This window comes from Genypterus blacodes, unplaced genomic scaffold, assembly GCF_046128005.1.
Source record: "Genypterus blacodes isolate CSIRO-AG114 ecotype Tasmania unplaced genomic scaffold, CSIRO-AGI_Gbla_v1 ptg000376l_1, whole genome shotgun sequence".
Classification (NCBI taxonomy): domain Eukaryota; kingdom Metazoa; phylum Chordata; class Actinopteri; order Ophidiiformes; family Ophidiidae; genus Genypterus; species Genypterus blacodes.
Window position 1 is genome coordinate 171,613 of NW_027467158.1, and position 21,919 is coordinate 193,531.

The 21,919-nt window shown below is 47.8% G+C and overlaps 1 protein-coding gene across 1 annotated transcript in view; it reads right to left on the reverse strand.

Annotated features, from left to right (window-relative positions):
* The window catches only part of ttn.2 (titin, tandem duplicate 2), a 187,914-nt gene extending 166,432 nt beyond the window's left edge, over nt 1-21,482 (reverse strand). Inside the window, 36 exon segments of the mRNA XM_076138549.1 lie at nt 260-304; nt 2,496-2,684; nt 2,810-2,935; nt 3,995-4,279; nt 5,452-5,683; nt 5,931-6,099; nt 6,175-6,319; nt 6,452-6,712; nt 7,154-7,414; nt 7,521-7,781; nt 7,868-8,131; nt 8,379-8,639; nt 8,891-9,151; nt 9,448-9,711; nt 9,868-10,140; nt 10,637-10,903; nt 11,037-11,318; nt 11,566-13,262; nt 13,472-13,640; nt 13,958-14,122; nt 14,402-14,634; nt 14,764-15,005; nt 15,236-15,463; nt 15,559-15,707; nt 16,037-16,179; nt 16,325-16,522; nt 16,598-16,664; nt 16,965-17,223; nt 17,326-17,382; nt 19,635-19,835; nt 19,927-20,002; nt 20,083-20,288; nt 20,432-20,505; nt 20,647-20,934; nt 21,091-21,294; nt 21,392-21,482. Coding sequence (XP_075994664.1) covers nt 260-304; nt 2,496-2,684; nt 2,810-2,935; nt 3,995-4,279; nt 5,452-5,683; nt 5,931-6,099; nt 6,175-6,319; nt 6,452-6,712; nt 7,154-7,414; nt 7,521-7,781; nt 7,868-8,131; nt 8,379-8,639; nt 8,891-9,151; nt 9,448-9,711; nt 9,868-10,140; nt 10,637-10,903; nt 11,037-11,318; nt 11,566-13,262; nt 13,472-13,640; nt 13,958-14,122; nt 14,402-14,634; nt 14,764-15,005; nt 15,236-15,463; nt 15,559-15,707; nt 16,037-16,179; nt 16,325-16,522; nt 16,598-16,664; nt 16,965-17,223; nt 17,326-17,382; nt 19,635-19,835; nt 19,927-20,002; nt 20,083-20,288; nt 20,432-20,505; nt 20,647-20,934; nt 21,091-21,294; nt 21,392-21,482 — 8,593 coding nt within the window.
* Nucleotides 21,483-21,919: the final 437 nt, after the last annotated feature.

Sequence of the window (21,919 nt, forward strand, 5' to 3'; positions counted from 1 at the left end):
ATGGTTCAACCAAATAAATCAGTCTGTGGACGCAGGTGAATCATAATCCAGATGATCCATATAATCCATGCACCCACTCAAAACCTGCTCCAGTACAAACTCTGTCCATTTAAACACCAGCCAAAGCTCTGAATAATGTTTCACCGCCAACAGACTGAAAACAACACAGATACAAGGTTGAACCGCCCCTTCAACTCTTTAATCCTTCATCATGTGTGACGTTCACATTTATTGGGTGAGAACTGTTCTCTGGTCTTACCTTTGACCTCTTCCTCAGTCTTGATCTGTTGCCTAACCAGGGTCACTGTGGAGGAGAGACAGGAAGTAAATCAAGGCTCTGATTCACAAACGATAAATCTGACGTCACACGGCAGGAAAGAGTCAAAAACAGATGAATGTCTCCTTTCAACACAGTGACTTCCTGCCAGAGATTAAAACATGGAAACTTTCGGAAACTTTTACCCACACATTTTACAAAACAATTTGTTGGGAGAAATTAACAAAATGGGAAAAACGGACATGAAACATGAAGAAGCTGAAAGAGTTTGAAATGCTTGTAAAGGTTTTGTGGACGTGGACTCAGTAAAGTGTTCTGATCTGAGGACAGATGAAGACAAACAGGTCTTGAGGGCTTTTGCTGTGAAAAGCTTTCATGCAAAGTGGGAATGATTCCTGAGGAGGACAGACAGGATGAAGGAAGTGAAGGAGAAGGTCAGGATCAGAGGGGAGTGATGAGGAAGGTGCTGAGGATGAAGATGATCCAAGTGTCCTGAATCTTTGCAGAACTGTGAGGTAAGCGTGAAAATCATGCCATCAGGCTTCCACTGAAGCTTTGTTTATTATCCAGTTTTCAGATCCAACTTAACTAAATGAACAAAGAACTAATAACCACCAATCACCATGAGGCACCATGCAGAGCTGCCTTCCTATTGGCTGTCTCATCGTACACTTAAAAACCTATTAATTGTGACTAAAAACACTGAATTTGAGCTGAAAAGAGAAGTGAGAAAGACATTTCTACAAAAATAGAATTGCTTAAACTAAAACTTCACTCCTAATGACAGTTTAGTTTTGGTGGCGTTTTGTCTGGTTGCACCTGCGTCCAATGGATGCGATGCCAAAACAAGTGCGGCAGTAGCTCAGTGGGTAGAGCTTTCGCTTGGGAACCGGGGGGTGGCCAGTTCGAGTCCCTGCTGAGGTGCCCCTGAGCAAGGCACCGGACCCCTTAATTGCTCTCCCCTCTGTAATGGGTGGTAATGTAATGTAAGTCGCTTTAGATAACAGCGTCTGCTAAATGATCGTAATGTAATGCAACATTGGTTGATTGATAAACCTGCAGACTCCATTATTGTTTTTGGTTCCAGGTGGGCTCTGGCTTCTAAGAGATGAGGTACCGTCTCTCTGGGGTCTCACTTGATGTTAGTCTTTATGTTAGTCCGGGCCGAGGTGAGTGATAACAAGGAATTCTGGGAATCTTTAGCGTGTGAAGGAGCAGCGAAAGGAGGAGCCGGATTAATCTTGGTTGGATTGTTGAAGCCACTCAGAATGGGGTGTTACCTTTTTCCTCTGTTACAGTTAGTGTAGCTGAGCACTCGGCTTTTCCTGCGGCGTTTGTGGCCCTGCAGGTGTAGAGTCCGGCGTGCTCCGAGAAAGCATCCACTAAGATGAGCGTGGCGGTGTTGGTGAGCTCATCAAAATGAAAAACCACGTTCTTCGTGGGCCGGATGGGCTGCTGGTCGTGGAACCAGCTGATCTCTGGTTTGGTCATGCCAGACACACAGGTGTGAAAGCGGGCCACCCCGCCGTGCTGAACTACACAGCTGCTGATTGGCTGGAGGAACGTTGGCTTTTGGCCAATGGAAGTTCTCTTTACGCTGCTGAGGCTGGTGGAGACGTTCCACTGAGAACCCAAACTTTGTTTACATCCTAAAAGGAAGCAGGTTCGTTCAGAAAACATTGAGAAATGACCTGCAGTTCAACAAAACCTCACAACTCAAAGACCCTTTAATTTCTCAGATAGTTTCTCTGAAGGTTCTTTGGGTTGGTTAAAGGTCACACAAGTTACACAAAAGAGTAATAACGCAACCATCTAACCACCAACAAGCTTCAGTTGAGGAACCTTGTGAGTTCTTCAAGGGTAAATGTATTAACTATGTAGACACAGTCTGGGTCCTTCATCAGCCTGCACCATCTAGGAACCTACATCAAATGTTCAGCTCCAGTTATAACCTTCACGCAGCGGATTTAGAGCCAGATGGTGAGAGTGCCTCCATGCCACGTTTGGTTTTGAGCTCTGAGTTTGAAAAAAATCTCAACCTCTGATTTAATCAAAGAGTTTTTTCACTGAAACTGAAACCTTGGTGATTTTCACCCAAAGTTGCTTTTGCGAGGAACAAACCTGAAATGATTCAACGCACACAAATGTCAGAAATCCAGGTGGCTGGGCGTTTCTTCATATTTGTCACTTTTGGACTGGTTTGGGATCGTGAACTCACCGTCCAGGGAGAGCGAGGCGGAGCAGGACGCTGTTCCGGCGGCGTTTGAGGCGACGCAGGTGTAACGACCTTCATCCTCTGGATAAACAGTGGAGATCTCCATCAGACAGCTGTCGTCAAACTGAGACATTCTGAAAAACTCAGACTGTTTGATCTCTGAGTCTCTGTGGAACCAGCTGATCTTCACATCTGGACACAAACAGAAGAACCAGACAAAGAGGCTGATAAGCTCTGAGCCTAAGGAAAGTTCAAATCTTATCTAATTTGGATTTTCACAATCTCTGATTCTTGGTCTGATTTTTTAAGGGTCATACCGTCGCCGCGGACACGACACTGGAAGCGAGCGGGTTCTCCTTCATGTGCAGAGGTGTCTGCGATGGGAGAGACGATGACTGGAGGGGCCATGATAGCAGCTGAGTCTGGAGAAACCACCTCAGAGACTGTGGCACACACACGCACACACACACACACACACACACACACACCTGTGTTTAGTCACACGGCTCATTGGGGCGAACAGGATCTTTCTGTTTAAGGTTTTAAAAGGCTCTAAGTTCAATAATTCATACTGCAGTGCTGAACACTGTTTATCCTCCACAGATTTATATGCAAAGAGGAAACTGGCCTTAATTCCAGATTTTGAGCGAAGCTAGCAAACAATCTGCAAGCCCCGCCCATCAAAAAGACTTTCTTTGTTTACCATAATCAGTGGAGACAGGGGCAAACTGCTAGCTTAGCTCAAGTTGGTTTGCATCCAGGGTTATATGGTAAATACATAAATAATACAAATGAGGAACATTTACAGAAACACATCTGAAGCCAGACAGCAAGAACAACAGCAAGACTTTAAAAGAGACACAAGCTGGAGGAGTAGGAGGAGATACGGTGCAATATAGAATTAAAAAGCAGAGTCAATAAATAATAACTCTTGTTAATGGTCTCTTGTCCCTCCTAGCAGGTACCCTGAAACAGGAGGTCAAAGGTGATCAGAATGATCCAACATGGCATTAGAAGTGCTTATTATGAAGGTCCATGAGCGGAGCAACATCTGGTTTGACACTTTAACAAGGCTGGACAAATAAAGATGTACACGCCAGGCCACAATAGAGTGAAGTAGAGTTCCCATGGACTCTGTACCTCTGTAGAAAGTCTCTTCATGGCAGTCAAAACATTACAGGAGTTCATTTCTCTATTTTCTTGACTTGCCATCTCAAAAAATGAAAACTGCACCAGCGTCTCACTGCACAATATTGCAGGTCTGCAGAACCTTTTTCAACTTCTGACCAGAAGGCGTCCAGAAGTTTGCAGCCAGTACAGTAGAACCACAACACCTACATACATGTCTGGAGGGTTCTGTAGCCTGAACCATGTGCCTCAACATATTCGTACAAAACCCAGAAAGACACACGTTTGTCATGTGAGGCCCATTAACCACCACCATCAATTAGAAACATGAAGATCTCCTGAAGGTCTGACTTGTCCCTAGGCTACGTGTTTACCTTCCACGTTGAGTGTGGCGGTGCTGGTGGCGGTGCCGTAGTCATTCTTGGCCTCGCAGTTGTAGGCGGCAGCGTCCTCTGGGAACACCTCGATGAGCAGCAGCGTGTGCTCGTTCCCGTCCTGGAGGAACTTACACTTGAATCCCGGAGAGAGCACCTGGGAGTTCTTGTACCAGAAGACCTGAGGCCGAGGAACGCCGCTCACCTGCACTGAGAACCGAGCCGGTTTACCGGCCTCCACTGACAGCGCCTCCATGTGGCGGAGGACTTGAGGAGGCTCCGGGACTGGAGGAGACGGGAAATTAAAGATCTGGTGAGTACTTTACAAACGAACTTACCAACTTTATAGGTGGGAACCTTCAGGGAACATGACTGAGGTTCCTTTGAGATTACAAAAGGAACCTTCAGGGGATGTTCAATGAGGGTCAATCCCCAGCCAATAGGGAACGTCACACACAAACCTTCAGAAAAATTCTATGGAAACAAGAGCAGTTGAAGATTTGTTGAGAATGTCTTTAAATGATAAATTTGTTCAAAGGGAACTTTGATTGGCTGATCAAAGAATGTTCCAGACAGTTTATGTGAACATTCCCAGGATGAATTCTTATCGGTTCTAAAATGTTCCCTTTTGGTTTGAGCTGCAGCTCAGGAGCATTAAAGAACCAAAGGTGAACATTCCAGAACCTTCTGAAGATCAGCTGCTTGCTTTAATCTGAGGTGGAACGCTCCCCCCCACCCCCCCGTCTACCTTCTGTCCATTGGATTTCCAATTCTGAAATGAAATGAAATTCTGAAAACGGGAAAATCAGAAATATTTTGTAAAATATATTTTTCTGTATTTTTCTCATTTTCACACTTTGGCTTTAGTGACCAGCTCAAAAAATAAAGCTGTGTGTGTGTGTGTGTGTGTGTGTGTGTGTGTGTGTGTGTGTGTGTGTGTGTGTGTGTGTGTACTACATCCTGTTTAAGTCAAACCAGAGGAAACGTAAGCCGACTGTGTTAAACATAGCTCCTCCTCCCTCCTTCTAGCCCCTCCTGCTTAAAATCTCTGCATTGCTTCTTTCTTTCACCCTGCGTGGGCCTCACAGAGGTCAAAGGTCATCACAGGCGTCAGCTTCACTTTGTGAAAAGATGCTTCAGGATGTTTGCGTTTAATAATCGTGCCTGTTTTTTGCCCATTTTCCAATTTGTGTCGGAAATCCAATGAAGGGAAGGAAAACGTTCCGAATGACGGCGTCATGTATAAATATTTATTTTATGCTTAAGTTATTTCTTTATCAATGATCTGAATTTAGTGATTCCGAAGTCTTTTTTCCTGTCTGGTCTGTTTGCGTGTTAATATAAACCACAGAATACAGAGTGTTAGGAAATTTTGGACGTTTTATTCCAACAAATCCTGCATCTAAAAGTCCTTCAGTCGTTCTGTGGCGACGCATTCCTGCTGGACTCGGACTCACTGTTGACTCGGAGGTGCGCGGTGCTCCGGTTCTTGCCGGCGATGAAGGTGTACTCGCCGGCGTCGCTCCTGTACGTCTCAGAGATGGTGAGGCGGTGCAGCTTCCTGATGGTCACATAGTTGAGTCTTTCCTCCGCCGAAAACTGGATCTCCACTCCGTTCCTGAGCCAGCGACCCTCCACGTCGTCCTCGTTGACCTCGAACTCCACCGTCGCCCTCTGATTCTCTAGAACCTGCAGCACAGAAAAAAATCCGCTTAAGATTTAAGAATGAACTGGAACTCAATGTTCCTCTTGGATCCTCTCCTCCATGTGGCTATGAGACCTTCAGTCACTCAGGTCATTAACAAAACATCCTCCAGAATAATCTAACATCCATGGTTTGGTCTTCTGCTCATGTCGCTGTGTCATCATTGTACGTCACGTCCAAGTTGAACCCTCTGTGTCATGAATGAATGACAAAGAGTCCCAAATTACTCACTGTGATTTCTCTCTGGGACAGTTCGGAGATGCGGATGTCCCGTCCCTCCACAGTCAGCTGTGCCTTCGACACGCTCGAGCCGGCCACCACCGAATATTCTCCGGCGTCTGACATCCGAACTGTCTGGATCATCAGGCGGTGGACGAATTTCTCTGCCGTCACGATGAACCTGCAACAGCGACTCCATGTTAATTTGCTCAGTGAAGCGAGGGAAAGCTGCAGACTGGTTGGTTGACATGTTCACCTCTGCTCAGACGTGTCCACCTCCTGGCCGTCCTTCATCCACATCACCTGGATGTTGGGCTCGGACACCTCACACTCCAGAGTGGCTTTCTTCTTCTCTGTGACTTTGATGTCTTTGATCTTTTTGGTGAATTCAATCACTCGAGCTGAAACAAATATTCATCTTTACTAAAATCACGCCTGACTTTTGATTATTTATTTGTTCTGATGAAAGGAAATCAAGGCAAAATTGTCAAATAGGAAGACTAAGCAGCATGTTGATGAAGAAGCTCTGTCACCTTCCACAAACAGGTTTGCTGAGGTGGCAGTGGATCCGGATACAAACTTGTACTCCCCTCCGTCTCCAAAGTGCACGTTCCTGATGGTGAGGGAGTGCGTGAGCTGCCGGGTCCGGACCTGGCACCTGTCAGAAGATTTGATCTCCACGCCGTTTTTCAGCCACTTGTAGGTGACGCCCTCATAGTTCACAGTGACCTCAAAGGTGATGGTGTCTCGCTCCTGAGCGTTCAGGTCCTTCAGCATGGACGTGATGAGGACGGCTGAGGATGAACCAGCAAGCGTTTACTGAACATTAACACTCAACCAACACAACGCTAATGTTAGCATAGCATGTTGACATAATAAATAAGTGTATGAATGTTCATGTGGGATCACATGACACAGAGAGGTTGCACTTCTACACACATGTAAGTTCAGCTACATAAGCATTCTCCCTGCACGGTGTTGTGGTTTGTGCCTCATGAGTATTCATGAGTTTGCGCATTTACCAAAACAATTTGCATAAAGTAAACAGCAGCTGGAAGTACAGAAACATTGCATGATGACTATTAGCACGTTGACATTGTTATTGTTTATGTGAGTAACAGTAAGGCAATGCTAATATGCTAATAATAGAGGTACTACTAGAAACTGAGCCTGCGTCTCAGCCAATCAGGGCCCTGCTTGATTTGTTGCGATCTGGTTGTAGAACATGAACTTACGGCTAACAGTTAGCGTAGCAGAGACTCGGTCATTCCCGCAGACAAATGTGTACTCGGCCGAGTCGTCCCTGCTGGTGTTCATGATCTTCAGCTGGTGGACTTTCCCCTGGACCACGATCCTGAACTTCTCGCTCATCTCGATCTCCACTCCGTCCTTCAGCCACGTGGACGGCACATTGAAGTGCGACACCTCGCACTCAAACGTGGCCACCTGAGTCTCTGGGAGTTTCACGTTCTTCAAGGGACGCGTGACGCGCAGAGCTGCAAAATTAACAGTCAGCTTAGTAATGCATACAAATATAAGCTAAGCTATGACAATGCTCATCATAGCACATGTTAATTCAGTAGTTAGTTTAGGTGTAGTTACCCTCCACGGTGAGGGTGGCGCTGCACTGCAGGTGTCCCACCAGGGCGCTGTACTCGCCACTGTCACTGACGTCCACGTTCTGTAGCATTAGCCTGTGAGCTTTTCGCTCCGTCACCATCTTACACCTGGTGCTCGGCTTCAGCTCCGCCCCCTTGAACATCCACCTGACAGGTATGTCGTCGTGTGATAGGCTCAGCTCAAAGGAGGCGGTGCCGTCCACCAGTGATGTCACGTCCTTAATCTTCTTCACGATCTTGATTGCTGTGCAAACAAAAGAACAAAATGATAAATATTGACACTGACTGTGAGGAATTTTGACGTAGTGAGAAACATAAACGAAGACTTACTCTCCACATTGAGTCGGGCGTTAGCCGACAGTTTTCCCAGTTTGAAGGAGTAAACGGTTTCGTCCTGAGCGCTGCAGCCGGTCACCCTCAGCGTGTGGACCGCGCCCTCACAGCGGATCTCGCATTTGTCACTGTTCTGCAGCTCCACACCGTTCCTGATCCACTGAGCCCCTTTGACGTCGGGGTGGGTGAGTTCCAGGGAGAACAGCGCTGCCTGGGTCTCTGTGACCGTCTGGTTCCTCAGAGTCTTCTTGATCTTCACAGCTGAGGAACAGCAAACACATGAAAATCACAACACAAACTCCTGAGGTTAAGAACGTTCTCTGAAGAAAAAATTCCTTACGTATCTAGAACCTTGTCACACACACACATGTATATATCGTGTGTGTACAGTTTAAACATTGAGAGAGAAAAGCTGTTTCTGGAAATCTTACTGGAACTGGATCAATTATTAATATTGTATTTTGGAAACATAAACAGATCTGCACAGAGAAAAGCCTCCCATACGTACCCTCCACCCTGAGGTTAGCCATGGTCTTTGAGTTTGCCACCTGGTAGGTGTACTCGCCCACATCCTGAGGTCGGGTAATTATGATGATGAGCTTGCGAACGGCGCCCTTCATCTCGTTCACCACGTTTTCGCTGAAGTCCACAGGATGTCCATCTTTCAGCCACTTGCCCTCCACGTTGGCGTTTGCCACTTCGCACTCCAGCTCTGCCGCCTGAGACTCGGCCACCGTCACGTCCTGCAGGGGGCGTGTGATGGCTCCACCTGGTGGCAGAACAGGAGAACAATTTGAACTTCCGGTTGCATTGTCCTGACCGATTGTTGCTGTGATCACTCTATTCCATTAACACAGCACGAGACAATGGCAGGTGGCTTGTTATTTAGCTCATGCTGGCATCTGTAGGCTACATGATATGAGTGATTCTTCACTTCCTGTATGCAGGCTGGGGAGCTAGCTAACTTTTTATGCTTTGATGTTAGGGAGCGTAACACGGGGTTGTAACAGGGGGACGTACCAGAGACGGTGAGCTTGGCACTGGACGTCTTCTCTCCGGCGTGAAACACGTACTGTCCCTCCTCGTCCTTCATGGTGTCGGTGATGGTCAGCGAGTGCACTGTCCCTTTTGACACCATCTTGTGTTTGGGTCCAGGTTTCAGCAGCTGGTTCCTGAAGGTCCAGACGGGATCGATGCTGGGATGAGAGACCTCCACCTGGAAGGTTACATTCTGGGACTCTGAGCAGACTTTGTCCCCCATGTGCTTCATGATGTGGACCTCTGCAAACATCCACCAAAAATATTTTACAAAAGGGATTTTCATTTTAAAACAATTGCATACAAAAATCATGATGTTGTTAGTAAAATAATAATATGCTCTAAAGTTCTAAACAACATAGGATCTAAACGTCCACAAATGTATACTAACTATTATTTATTATATTTTTTTTTAATTCTTCATAAATCAGAGCGATCAGCTGAGTGCAAACAAGTTCACAATAAGAGTCTGGTGGATTATTTCATTTTGAATTGTGGAATGTGGTCTATAAAGAGTTTCAGAAGAAAAGCAGTCCTACCCTCCACAGTCAGGTTGCAGCTGGTCTCCACCTTCCCCACCACCAGCTTGTAGCGCCCCCTGTCAGAGGCGAAGGTCCGGCTGAAGACCAGGCGCTGCTTGGCCCCCTTGGGGACGACCTGGACTCTGTCATCAGGCGTCAGCAGCTTGTCGTCATGGAACCATTTCACAGAGCTGATGTCCTGAGCAGAAATTTTCGCCTCCAGGACCACTTTGGTTCCTTCAACGGAAGAAACGTCCTTCAGGGGAACCACGATGTCGATGGCTAAAAACAAAAGACCGGACAATCAAATCAATCAAAACAATCAAACTCTGTCTCTTTTTACTTCCTTAAGAAAACATGAGGTGAAAGAATCTGAACTCCTGCCCAGATTGAGCGGTTACTCAGTGGTTCTTAGAAGTACTAGCAGTGGTTCCGTACTCTGAACGCTGAGTTTGCCAGAGGTGGAGATGTCCTGTACGGGGACCACGAAGGAGTAGGAGGCAGCGTCCTCCCTTGTGACGTTCTCCAGCAGAAGCTTGTGGATCTGTTTGTCGATGATGATGTGGACTCGCTCGGAGGCTGAGATGGCTTGCCCATTCTTCATCCAGGTTCCCTCTACATTCTCCTGTGAGAACCGAACCTCTAGCTGGCCGATGTCGCCCTCGCAGACGGTCAGGTCGCTCAGAGGCTGCATCAGGGTCACAGGACGCCCTGAAAGAGCAGAGAACCACATTACAGAACCCACACGTTAATAACTCATGAATAAATACAACTTAACCAGTGTTTGTTTTGCATTTGAAGAGTTCATTTGGAAAAGCAGATCACTTCATTTTTAAGACATTTCAAGTCGTATATTTGTTCAACATTCCAGCTCAGCTCATTGGGCTGTGTGTGTATACATTAGGGAAGAGAAACACTGCAACTCAAAGTGTCCTTGCTGCTGTCACCAGGTGCTGCTCATGAGGGATGTTGGTCTCGTTAAACGTTCCGTTTGTAAAAGGCCTCCAGATAGGATTTGGCCCAATATAAATGAAGTTGAGTTGAATTGTATTGACATTGTGTAACACATCAGTCTGCTTGTTTATTCTGGGTGCAGTTTTCTGCTTTGCAATTAAACTCATCAGTTACTGAAGTTAAATATTCATTAAATCAGAATTTAACAATTCAAACAATACTTGAAGAGCTGATACAGATGAAATAAACTTACATTTCATCCTCAGGGTGGCGCTGCTTCTCAGGTGTCCACTGACAAAGGTGTACTTGCCCTGGTCCTCCTTCCTGACTTCTTTCACAGAAAGGGAGTGACGTCCGCGGCGGGACGACATCACGTACTTACTGCTGGGGGACAATTCTTTGTCCCCAAAGTACCACGACCCTTCGGCGTCCTCGCGAGAGAGCTCCACCTCGAACTCTCCAGTAAAGGTCTCAGGAACGACCGTATCCTCCAGGGTTTTGACCATCTCCAGAGCCGAACCTGGACCAGAACCACACAGAACATTTAGAACCAACGAGGCTGCTTTCACACCTGAACTTTGACCATTTGTGGTTCACTATGTAACCGTTCAACCAATCAGTCACCATAAGGAAACAGGAAGTTTAAAGAGCACCTTCTACATGGAGCCTGGCGCTGGTCTGGATGCCGTCATCCTCTACAACCGTGCAGGTGTACTCTGCGTCATCACTCATTTCGATCACCAGCACAGACAGGAAGTGAACCTTCCTGTCAGAGTGCATCCTGTACTTGTCTCCAGAGAAGATCTGCATGCCGTTCTTCAGCCATTTGACCTTCACGAATGGCTCGTTGGTCTCACACTCAAAGGTCACTATGGTGTCTTTTTCGTTGGCACTGGTATCCTCCAGGTTCTGGATGAAGTTCACCGCCATCTTAGCTGAAACAGGAGGATAACAAGAGCAACGTAAGTACTTCATTTCTATAGAGACATTTTGATGGTCAGCAAATGTTTTGCCATAGCAACCATTAAAAAAAAATCCCACACATTAAGAACACATGGATTTACATTAAAGCTGTGCAAAACAATGCGAGCTGATTGAACAACTTTAAAGTTTCCTCCATATTTTTCTGGTCTCCAGAACCTACACCAGGTTCAGGTCAGACCCGGTGTGAAGTGAAGTTACCTTGTACAAGCAGGAAAGCGTGGCTGGACGACTCCCCGGCCACGTTCGTGGCTTTGACCATGATGCTGGCTGAGTCCTCTGCCGTGACGTCTCGGATCACCAGCTCACACACGTGATCCTCGGGCCAGAACCAATAAACTCGATCAGACTTCTCCAGCTGGATTCCATTCTTGAACCACTGGCACTCCGGCTCTGGTCTGCCAATGACCCTGATCTGGAAACGGACCTCTTCCATTGGAATGACAGTCTTGCTTTGGATACGTTCGAGGATCTTGGGGGCCTCCATGCTGGGGGAGAGCTGGAACCTCTCTGGTTTGATGGTGGGGATAGTCACCATACCCTGTTCCTCCATCTTCCTCCTCTCTTCCTCCTCTTTTAGCTTCATGCGATGAAGCAAATCATCCTTAGTCTTCTTCAGCAAGTCCTCATATGAGTCATCCCTCCTACGAGACTTGAATTCCACAGCAGAGATGGATTCATAGAATCCTTCCTCAGTCCTGCGCTTGAACTTGCTCTTCAGCTCGTCAGACTCCTCTGAAGTTTTCTCATGAAGGACCCTCTGAGTCTTCCTCAACTTCACAACTTCGCGGTCCTGTGTGGCCTCACCAGCCCGGTCCATTTTCACAATATCAAACCCAACTCTGCCAGATTCCTGTGATGACTCTGCAGCTTTTGTGTCTGGAGCTCGACGTAGGACCGATCTAAAGTCCTCTTTCTGTTGGATCTCCAGCTTCACTGTGTGTTCCACAGTACCCAAGGGATTATCTGCAACCACCCGAACCTCTCCTGAATCATATGACTTAATATCGACAATTTCCAGGTAGTAAATACCATCGCTACGGAGTCTGTACCTCTTGCTTTTGCGGATCAGTTGCCCATTGAGGTACCAGTTAACCTTGGGTGATGGATAACCGGTCACTCTGCAGCGGAATCGTGCAATGTCTCCTTCCAGCACCCGGGCTGGTTCAGGAACCAGGACAATCTCAGGTTTGGTCTTTTCAGTTTCCTCGTCTGTGCTGACCCCCGCAGGTCCTCCCTCGTAGGCCATGCGTTCCATCTCATCCATCCTCTGCACTCCCCTTCTGCCTTCAGGAAGCTGCGATTCCTCCACCAGCCCCTTCTCGTCTTTGACGATCAGAGTTGCTGAGGTCTGGTCAGCTCCAAATTTGTTGCTGGCTCTGCAGGTGATGATGCCGCTGTCTCTGTTGTATGCAACTTCATAGTCCAGACTACAATAGCCAAATTCGTTGACCATGCGCAGCCTGTTCGCGGCGTCCAGAGGTTTGCCATCGTGCAGCCACTCGACTACCATGGTGGGGTCACCGATAGGGGTCAGCCTGCACTCAAAGTGAGCGGGACCAAAGCGCTTCATGCGGATTGAGGTCAATTTCTTCTTGAACATGGGTTTCTGCTGCTTCTCTTTGTCATAAAGGTCGCCCTCCTCCCACTGCTCCTGGCCATAACGAAGATGAAGCGGCTCCACCTCTGGAGGGGCGATCTCTTTGGCCTTGTAGGTTCCTTTGGGGATAATCAGCCTCCTCTCTGCCTGAGGAGCTGTGAAGTCCACTTCCACGTTAATTCTGCAGCGAGTGGTGTCTCTGCCGGCCTTGTTGATGGCGGTGGCGGTGTACCAGGCACTGTCTGAGCCAGCGGCTGAGGGAATCTGGAACTTGGCGTCTCCTTTTGTACCGTCAATCCTGAAAGAAACCCAATCCAAAAAATGTTTCAGGAATTGTTTTCAAATACCTGATAAATAAGATTAGATAAAAGATTAAAGTCAAATTCTGGTGGAGAATTCCAAAATCCTGTCTGGGAATATGAGGACTCTTATGATCTTCATCGAAGACAGAAATCGGTGGAGTTGTTTTTTGGGCCAACACACACACACACACACACACACACACACCTGATATGTGGGTGTTTCTGTGGGGTGATGATGTCGCTGTTTTTCAGCCAGACAATGTCGGGATTTGGGTTTCCAATGGCCCTGACGGCCAGTTCCACCAAAGTTCCTTGCTTCACTGTGATGTTCTTCAGCTTCTCCACAAACTGAGGCCGAGCCACGCTTTCCCGAGCTGCAGAGGCACAAATACGACACCGGAACAATGACACACACTCATGGAATTTACAGACTTCCTGAGATTACAGAGACGCCTGAAAAGAAGTCACAGCCCTGAGCAGTTGGTGATAAGAATCACAAACTTTCATGGCTGTTATTTACTTTTCATTTCAGTGTCGCAATTTTGTAAGGTTATAAGGTCATCTCATTGTTTTGCAATATTTTGGAATAATTAAAATGGGAGTTCAAATAGTTCTGAAAAGTCATTTTTTTTTCTTTTTTTCTCTGTTGTGACAGACAAGTCAAAGTGAACGGAACTATAGCCGGTCTCACCGTCAACATTGAGCGTAACGGACACAGACGTCCTCCCGGCTCTGTTCTGAGCCACCACGGTCCACTCTCCACAGTCTTGCGGCATGGCGGGGACGATGATCAGAGACTGGGTTCCGTCCTCTTTGATAACAATCTTGTGGGTGTAATCGTTCACCACTTGTTGTCCTGAGAAAATTACAAAGTGTCAATAAAGCTCATTTGCAGCTTGACTCCTCATAAGAAATGTTGCAGGAAGGTTCCTATTGAATTGTGTGACATCATAAAATGTGAAAATCTTCAAATTCATAATTACTAAAATAATGTGACATTTATAAAGTGAAAATTACAAGAGTGAAATTAAATTAAAATATTTTTTTTGTCATGTATCGTGAAACAAAACCAAACTAAATAAAATCGGATGCATGAACATTTTGTGTAAGAGTAACTGGAAGGAGGTTGACTAACCGTTGTGGAACCAGTAGGTGTCGGGCATCGGCCTGCCAACGACCTTCAGGTCAAATCGTGCAGTTTGGCCCTCAGAGCATTTGATAGATGAAGGTTTCATGACAAACACCGGTTTGTAGAGTCTCTCCAGCTGAGCCTCGTCGGTGTCGTCCAGCCGACGGGCTGGAGAACGTCCAGGTGAACGGCTGGATGAGCGTCCGGGTGAGCGGCTCAGAGAGCGAGGAGATGTGGACCTGAGGACAGGATGAGTGATCAGCTTAGGCTCTACCTGAACCCGACTTTCACTACATCTCTCTAGTTCTCAATTTTCCTGAATTCAACAAATCAATGAATACAGGAAGGTGTTTAGACGCTGGTCGTACCTGATTCTGTGCGCTGCAGGTTGCGGTGTGTATCTCTGGGGCGTTATGGTTCCAGACGGTTCCACGTAGAGTTTCCCAGAGCTGACGAAATTTCCTTTGGGGTTGCTGGCGAAGGCGGTGTAGACACCCTCGTCCTCCGGCTGAACCACGGCCAGACGCAGGCTGGCCCGACCATCCTGAAGGACCTCCATCTGGAACCGACCTCCAGATCTGATCCGCTGGCCGTCTTTGTACCAGGCAATCTGAACGCAGAAAGAACTTTAACAAGATTCTGCAAGAAATCTCCCACTGAGTTGGATCTACCCTTTTTATCTGATTATATGACCACTTTCCCTGTTGTTGTTGTTGCATTTTAATGAACTTCATGCTTTATAATGTTTTTTAAAACAGCTGGGAAATCTTTCTTCACAACAAACTATTCAGTTATATTTGTTAAGTTACTACAAAGAGCTCAGGCCTTCCAGCTCTTTACCTTTGGGAGTGGCGTTCCAGACACTTTGCAGTGGAAGGTGACACCCATTCCCTCCACGATCCTGTAGTTTTTGACGGGTGTGTCGAAGGTGGGTTGTACAGCGAGCTCCTCGGCGACAGTCACCATCATCTCTCCATCCCCGGCCACCAGCTCGCTGTAAGTGATTCTCATGATCCGGAGCTCGATCTCCTGGATGATACGTTCTTCAAAGGCCGAAATCAGGAATTCCTGAAGACAATGTTGACAGTTTGTCATATTTAATGTTCACAAGTTGGGAAAGGGACTTCTGTAAAACCTAAATGTTTATCTTTGTTGGGACGCACCGTTTCAGAAACAAAGGTCATGGGGGTCATCACCCTCCTTTGCTCCTGCTCGTACTGAGTCACGACCACGGTTGGCTCTGTCACCACTGCCTTTGTCACTTCAGTTTTGTATGTCACTTCCTGTTGCTTCATGTACGTTTCGTATTCCTCTGCAAACATTAAAGTGGAAAAATGGATTTGTTCTTCTTGACTCATCACATGGCTTCACCACATTACTACACCAAGATCACAACTTATCAATCAACCTGTCTTACACAACAAGTATCCACAATACTAAATCACTCAAAACTAAACCAATGGTTATTGAAACAGTCTGAAGGCTGGGCAGGGCTGAAATAAATTAAACATGAGTCCTAAAATATCACAAACTCTACAAGGCTCACAACTTATCAGTCAACCCTCTCAGAGTTGTGGTTTATTGTTCCTAACGTGCACACAATAAACCTCTGACATTGACAGGCAGACAGGAAGTGCATACCTTCCTCCAGCAGAGTGGCGGAGGCCGAAGCTTCTCCATGTGAGTTCTTGGCAAAGACGGCGTATTCTCCTGCGTCGTCAGCGAAGGTCATAGAGATCTCCAGCTGACACTCGCCGCTCTCCCTTTTGTAGGCCACTTTATATCTGAGCACCCATCCAACGCAAACAAGATGGAGTTTAGGTGGCTCACTTGTATCATCGATATTGCTTGTACGCATAAAGTCACACTGAAGGTGAAGTTTGGACTTCTGGAGTCCTTCCTTAGATGGGGATTCAGTGGGATTCCTACCTGTACCCAGTGGTGAGCGGTACGCCGCTCTTTTTCCACATGATGTGTGGTTTGGGGTCTCCACCGATCTGGCAGTTGAACGCGACGCTTCCTCCTTCCACCAGCTTCTGCACGCTGGGCTTCCTGATGAAGAACGGTGCGACGGCATCTCCGCTGCTCACTGCTGCCACCGTCTGCTCCTGAGTCTCCACAGCAACACTGAGGGACATTTGCGTTTGTTTTAGAAGTAAAACGGCACTTTTCTTTCTTTCTAGGCCCTAAACTGTTACTCACATTTTTTGTTCTTCTGTGATCCCTGTGATCTGAACAGCTTCCTCTCTGCTCTCGATGTCCTCTGACACTGCAGGTACAACGTACGGTGGAATTAGAGAAATATGAAACAACAGAGAAATCATCCAGCTGTTATTATGTAAAAGTCAGTGTGCAGTCATAAGCTAATAGAAGCTAGAAAGAAGCTTAATCATGGAAGAGGTGTAATGACCCTTTAATGTCTTATTACTCAGATCATCATCAGTATCTGGATCCACCATAGTCCAGTGATGTGACTCTGTATCAGTGATCTGCAGAATCTCAGATCGACCTCTAGCCTGATCCGAGTATCACTGTTTCATTTCCGCTGGTAAATGTGGTTTGGCTTTACCTTTGACGAGCAGGTAGCAGGAAGTGCTGACCGTTCCTGCCTCGTTGGTGGAGGTGCAGGTGAAGCGGCCGCTGTCCTCTGCAAAGGCCTCACGGATCGCCATGCGAGCAAATCCGTTCTCGTAGGTGATCTGGAAGTCGATGGAGCTCTCGATCTTGTAGTCCTCTCTGAACCACATGATGACGGGGGTCGGGTGGCCGCTGATCTGACACTCCAGGGTCACCGTGTCACCTTCGGTCACCGTCAGGTTCTTGAGGCCCTGAAGGTAAAAACATTGTCTCATTGTCATGAGAGTGAAGTTAACAGTAAAGATGAGGAATGGATTCAGGCACAAAGTAAACAGGACCCATAAATGACTCACGGCGATCAGAGTTGGGGGAACAACAGGATCCTGGGCTGGTGTCGGCACCACAGCCTCCTGAGGAACAACAGGAAGCAAACATTAGACAAGAAGTCAGTCAACATTTTGATTGTCAGCGTGGAGGTTCGGTGAGGGGGGGGGGGGGGGGTGATGGTTATAACAAATAAAAACCATTGTGGGTGGAAGTGAAGAGACAAAGACAGGAAGTGGAAGAGGAAGAGGAAGAGCAAGATTCTTCGTGAGTGCAGCATCTGCTTGGCTGAGGCGTTATGGTGGAAAGTGGGTGGTTTTAGCCAATGGGCACTCAGGTGACAGTCCACACAGGGTTAGGTTGGAGAAGTGATGGGCGGAGCCAGAGTACCAACCTGAGGCTCCCAGTCCTCAAACTCCTCACAAGCCCCGCCCACCTGTAACTGGCTTTCATAGTGAATCTGATATGTAACGTCCTGAGACAGCCGTGGGGGGGGCTCCGGCGTCACTCGCACCTCTGCCACCACCCTGCGTGACGGACTGGGGGACTTGACAGGTTTGATGACCTTTCTGGGGGAGGAGGGGGAGGAGAGCTGTTTGCGCAGAGCGCTGACGGCCGAGGCGGCGATGGAAACCTGACCGAACGCAGGAGAACATCATTACAACAGCGTCAGTCTCGCATTCTTGACCAATGAATGAACTCTGGAGCGTTGAGGTGAAACAGAGCCATGACCAGGTTACCACAGCGACGGCCAAGAATACAGACCATCCCAGATTTAACTGATTGGTCTGTAAACTACAGTTGAGGGTTGATTGGTAATTTGGTTCAATATATGCTCTAACCCAGACAAACAGGCTTAACTGATAAGTTCCGAGCCTGTAATGAGAAGTGCATCTTAGTGCATGAAGCAATCAATCAATCAATCAAGCCTGTCTACAGTTCATTTCAGCAGCAGAATGTTGTGGGTAGCGTCGTGAAGCTTTACGATCAAGACCACCACCTTTTCCCAACCTCAGATGAGAAGTTACCAGCCTACCTGACACATTCTGTAGATCTCAGGCTCACAATTTATCAATCAACACACCTAGAACAACACTGTGGCAACCTGTAGTCTAAAGGGCTAATGGGGATTTTTAGGTGCAGCACACCACAACAAACAGTGTGTGTGTGTTAAAATGGCGAGTGTTAAAGATGACATGGAGGTTTTGGTGAGGAGGTTCTGCTCCTTACCTCAGGACCCGGATCAGGTTTAGGAACTGACACTTTAGAAACCGTAAAATGTGGAAGTGGAGTGATGGAACTGGAGTCCACATGGGAGAAGCTTTCTGTTGTTCTCTGAATCTGAAGCAACCGACAAAGTTTAAGGTTGAGTGCTTGAGAAAATGAGACCAGATTAAGATAATGACATCATCATTTCTCACTCAAATCCAACCTGAGGGACCTGTGAGACCTGATGGACCTGGGAGACTTGATGGACCTGGGAGACTTGAGAGACTTGGGAGTCCTGGGAGACTTGGGAGTCCTGGGAGACCTGGGAGACTTGGGAGACCTGGGAGACTTGGGAGTCCTGGGAGACTTGGCACACCTGGGCTCTGTGCTGCTCTGTGGCAGCAGCTGGCACATTTTTCTCCCCATTTTTCTCTTCAATAGCCATGGCAGCCTGTAGCTTTAGCTCCGCCCCCACATAACCCTCTTCCTCAGCCTGAGCGCCCTCTGCAGGCAGAGGTTCACGGACACGAGCGAGGTCAACGGCAGCGAGCACCGTGGCAACCGCATCAGCTTTTTTTCCATCCTCAGCCTGGAGACATGGAGCACATCGGTCTTAAGATAACAGAAAGCTCCGCCCCCTCCACTGGCAGAGGCCAGATGCCTTCACATTCTATGTCAAAATAAGTCCCGACCACTAAAGTCTGGCACCCAAGTAATAAATATAAACAGAACAACAAGAATCAAAGAAACAAACAGACCTCATGTGAACAAACAAGCAGGAAGAAGAAAAGAAGACATTAAAGTAGAACAGCAGGGAACAAATGGCCTCTCCAGACAGACCCTGTGGTCTATGTGGTCTTCAGACGGACTCTAGTGGGCTATGTGGTCTTCAGACAGACTGTGCTGGTCTATGTGGTCTTCAGACGGACTGTACTGGTCTATGTGGTCTTCAGACAGACTGTGCTGGTCTACGTGGTCTTCAGACGGACTGTACTGATCTATGTGGTCTTCAGACAAACTGGCTGGTCTAAGGAGGTCTTCAGATGGACTGTACTGGTCAATGTGGTCTACTAATATTCAATGTGTAGAAAATGATGAATATTTCATGTTTCTGTCTTTGTATTGAAACTATCCTGGTCTGTATTCATGGACTCACCTGCTGCTCCCACTGACGCTCAGTCTGCTGCTGAGTGACGCTGCTGAGGCCGCTCACAGCCGTCATGCTGCTCATGCTGGTCATGCTGCTCATGCTGGTCATGCTGGTGTAGCTGGACTCAGACGTGTAGTCTCCCTGCTTCCAAGGGGGGAGAACTTCAGGGGAGGAGGAGACCTGCAGGAGGAAACCATGGAAACACTCAGGAGGAGGGGAGTGGGGGGGGGGGGGGGGGCAGTGGAGATGATGGTGATGATGAAGCACTAACCTGTTTCCTGGACAGGTTTGGAGATCTGACAGGTCTGATGGGGGACACAGACAGTTTGGAGGACGGAGACACTGGCCTGCAGGGAGTGAGACACTGTTACTATGGAAACCAAATCTCTGCGACTGCCACAGTAATGCACAGCTGCCTCGCTCCTACCTGACGGGCGCGGGCGTCGGCCCCTTCACGTGTCTGACGGGTGACGGGGACTGCTGTCTCCCGCCGCTCACCCTGGAGACCAGGGAGGGCGGGGACCTGGAGGTGGGTTTGGGGGGGACGCGTGGGGGGGTTTTATGCTGAGTCATGACGTCACCTTCCATGTGTGCCTCCATCATGGCGGAGGCCTGGAAGCCCACGGCCACTTTCTGATCGGACCATTTCACAATAAACATTTCATTATTAAATATTCAGTTTTTTATATTATTTGCAAATTTTCTTCATTATTAGCATTGCTCAACTTCTGTAAATAACATTGAGATGTTTTAATGTAAACATATAAACGTCTCACTCTGTGAACTCGAGTCTGTGAACTCGTCTGGGAAACCACAGTTTTAGTTTTCTTAGCAGGTACGACTTCTTCACCTGCAACACAAACACACCAACCAGAAGAAACCAGCGTCAGTACAAGTGTGTATGTGTGTGTGTGTGTGTCTGTCTGTCTGTCTGTCTGTCTGTCTGTCTGTCTGTCTGTCTGTCTGTCTGTCTGTGTGTGTGTGTCCTCACCCTGAACTAGCAGTTCGGCGGTGGACGTGGCTCGCCCGCTGCTGTTGCTGGCGGTGACAGAATATGTCCCAGAATCCTCTGGGAAGGCCTCGGCGATCAGCAGGCTGTAGAGCTCCCCCTCCTGGAGGATCCCGAAGTCTGCCGAGCTCTGGATCTCCGCCCCCTCCCTGTAGAACTTCACCACAGGAAGTGGTTTTCCAGTGACGCGCACGTCCAGACGCACCTGGCTGCCCTGACGCACGCTGGAGCTCTGCAGCCTCTGAAGGAAGCTAGGGGGCGCTGTCTCAGCTAGACACAAACAAACAATGCAGAAATAATAAGTACCATCAGCTGCTCACTCTCTTCCCCCGCAGAAGGCCGAGCAGAGGAACTTGACCTCTGACCTTTGTTCACCTGCCACCCCACTTACATGTGTGTGTGTGTGTGTGTGTGTGAGGGTCTGACCTGTGACGAGGAGTTCGGCGGTGCTGGTGGCTTGTCCTGCCCCGTTGGTGGCTCTGACTGAAAACCTCCCACTGTGTGCGGCGGTCACAGCGGGGATCCTCAGAACAGCGCGGCCGTCACTGAACGAGATCTGAACGCCGGGAAGAGCGGCGGTGGAAAGAACCTGGCCATCACGAAACCAGCTCACTTCAGGAACTGGAGATCCTGCAGGGAACACAGCACAGACGGAGGCTTCACACCAGCAGCAACAACATGAAGAACTACAACAACAGCAGCAGCAAACTGGATTCCTGCTTCTTACCGCTGACTTGAGCCTCGAACGCCGCGGCACTACCCTCTAGTGCCACGACGCTCTGTAGCGGCTGCGTGAACGTCGGCGCTTGTGTTGACATGTTGGTCGGCACCCTGCGGAGTGAAGAACGTGTTGAGAACAAAACAAACTTTATCTTCACAAAGCATGGAGTTCATCCTCCCGACCACTGTGAGCAGTGTGGGAACCTGTGGCAGCCTTGTGCTTTGCTCAAGGGCTCAAGGCAGCACAAGCTGCTTTACAGCTCAACAGCTTCATTAGTCTGCTAACACTGCAGGGTCATGTGATTGATGTTTTGGCCAGTGTGTGTGTGTGTGTGTGTGTGTGTGTGTGTGTCAGGATTCAAATATTCAGTTTAGAAAATAATTAATCAATAATGAGTCACTTCATTACTGCACTAATATAAACATGTTAACATGACTGAACCAGATTACACACACACACTCATGTATAGACTGATGATGAGTGAGGAAGACGACGTCTTCTGTCTGTTTTAGGATCACACACACACACACACAC